Source organism: Condylura cristata, unplaced genomic scaffold (assembly GCF_000260355.1).
Source record: "Condylura cristata isolate star-nosed mole 26May11 unplaced genomic scaffold, ConCri1.0 scaffold00015, whole genome shotgun sequence".
NCBI classification, from domain to species: domain Eukaryota; kingdom Metazoa; phylum Chordata; class Mammalia; order Eulipotyphla; family Talpidae; genus Condylura; species Condylura cristata.
This window is the reverse complement of record NW_004567116.1, coordinates 36,530,701-36,531,928: the sequence shown is the minus strand read 5'-3', so window position 1 is coordinate 36,531,928 and position 1,228 is coordinate 36,530,701. Positions and strand designations below refer to the sequence as shown.

General features: G+C 39.2%; 1 protein-coding gene across 1 annotated transcript in view; it reads right to left on the bottom strand.

Annotated features, from left to right (window-relative positions):
- Positions 1-500: 500 nt before the first annotated feature.
- LOC101627849 (olfactory receptor 51F1-like) overlaps positions 501-1,228 on the bottom strand; it is a 17,016-nt gene continuing 16,288 nt past the window's right edge. Inside the window, exon 2 of the mRNA XM_004683672.1 lies at positions 501-1,228. Within this exon, the coding sequence (XP_004683729.1) occupies positions 501-1,228 (728 nt within the window).

The following is a 1,228-nucleotide window of genomic DNA, read 5'->3' as shown; positions in this document are numbered from 1 at the left end:
GAGGGGAACAGCAAGCAAGACAGGAGAGGTCTGCTGCGCCATGCGGATCAACTTCCTGGCTGGAGATCAAACTCACAATGAAGTGGCTGTGCCTAGCTTCATAGTGCTGTAACCCATTGCAACACTAGGGAGGGCCAGCCTAAATATTTCTAAGCCTCAGTTCTTCATGTCTAAAATATAATTAATAATCTATAAATCATTGAGCTGTTTAAATGGACAAATGGAATATATCTTTAAGGCTGTTGGTAGGATAGAGTATAAAATAAACAATAAATCTTACCTACTATAAATAAATTATTATCATTCATTTTAAATATATTCATTTCCCTTTATTATTGGTAGTATACAATAGTTACATTTTATAACTGCTTACAAAATGATTAACAAGTATTTGATGAATAAATGGAAAAAAGACCAAAAAATCCGATGATCTATCAAAGGTGCTTTTCAATAGTTAAGTTCATTTCTACTAGATTTTTTACAAGTTTAATCATCTCTGGTTACATCTTATGGAGTAGCCTGAGTATGGTGTTGCGAATTTGTTTGGTCTTTACACTATAGATAATGGGGTTAAGCACTGGAGGAAAAAGCAGGTATATATTGGCCATCATTGAATGGACCACTCTGGGGGCTGAACGAGCATAACGATGCACCAAGGACAGACTTATCATGGGGATGTAGAAAGTAGCAACTGCCCCAATGTGGGAGACACAGGTGCTAAAGGTCTTGTGTCGTTCTTCAGGGGAGGCAATACTGAGAACAGAGCGAATGATCAAGATATAAGACAGTACAATGCATGGTGCATCTAGCCCTGTGGTCAGGATGAGAACAATTAATCCACAAATGTTGTTGGCCCGAGTATCAGAGCATGAAAATTTAATCAGATCTGGATGGTAGCAATATGAATGGGAAAGAACATTCATCTTACAAAAAGAGAGACGCTGAAGGAGTAAGAGCATTAACCCTATTAATACTATGGAACGTATAGTCATTAAAAGACCCATATGGGTGATTCTGGACTTGGTGAGGATGGTAGTGTACCTGAGGGGGTTACAGATCGCCACATAGCGGTCAATGGCCATGGTCACCAGCACTCCAGATTCTGTGACAGTAAATCCATGAAGAAAAAACATCTGTATAATGCAGGAATCTAGACTGATTTCTCTTGCATCAAACCAGAGGACAGCTAAGGTTGTTGACATTGTAGACACAGTCAGGCCCAGGTCAG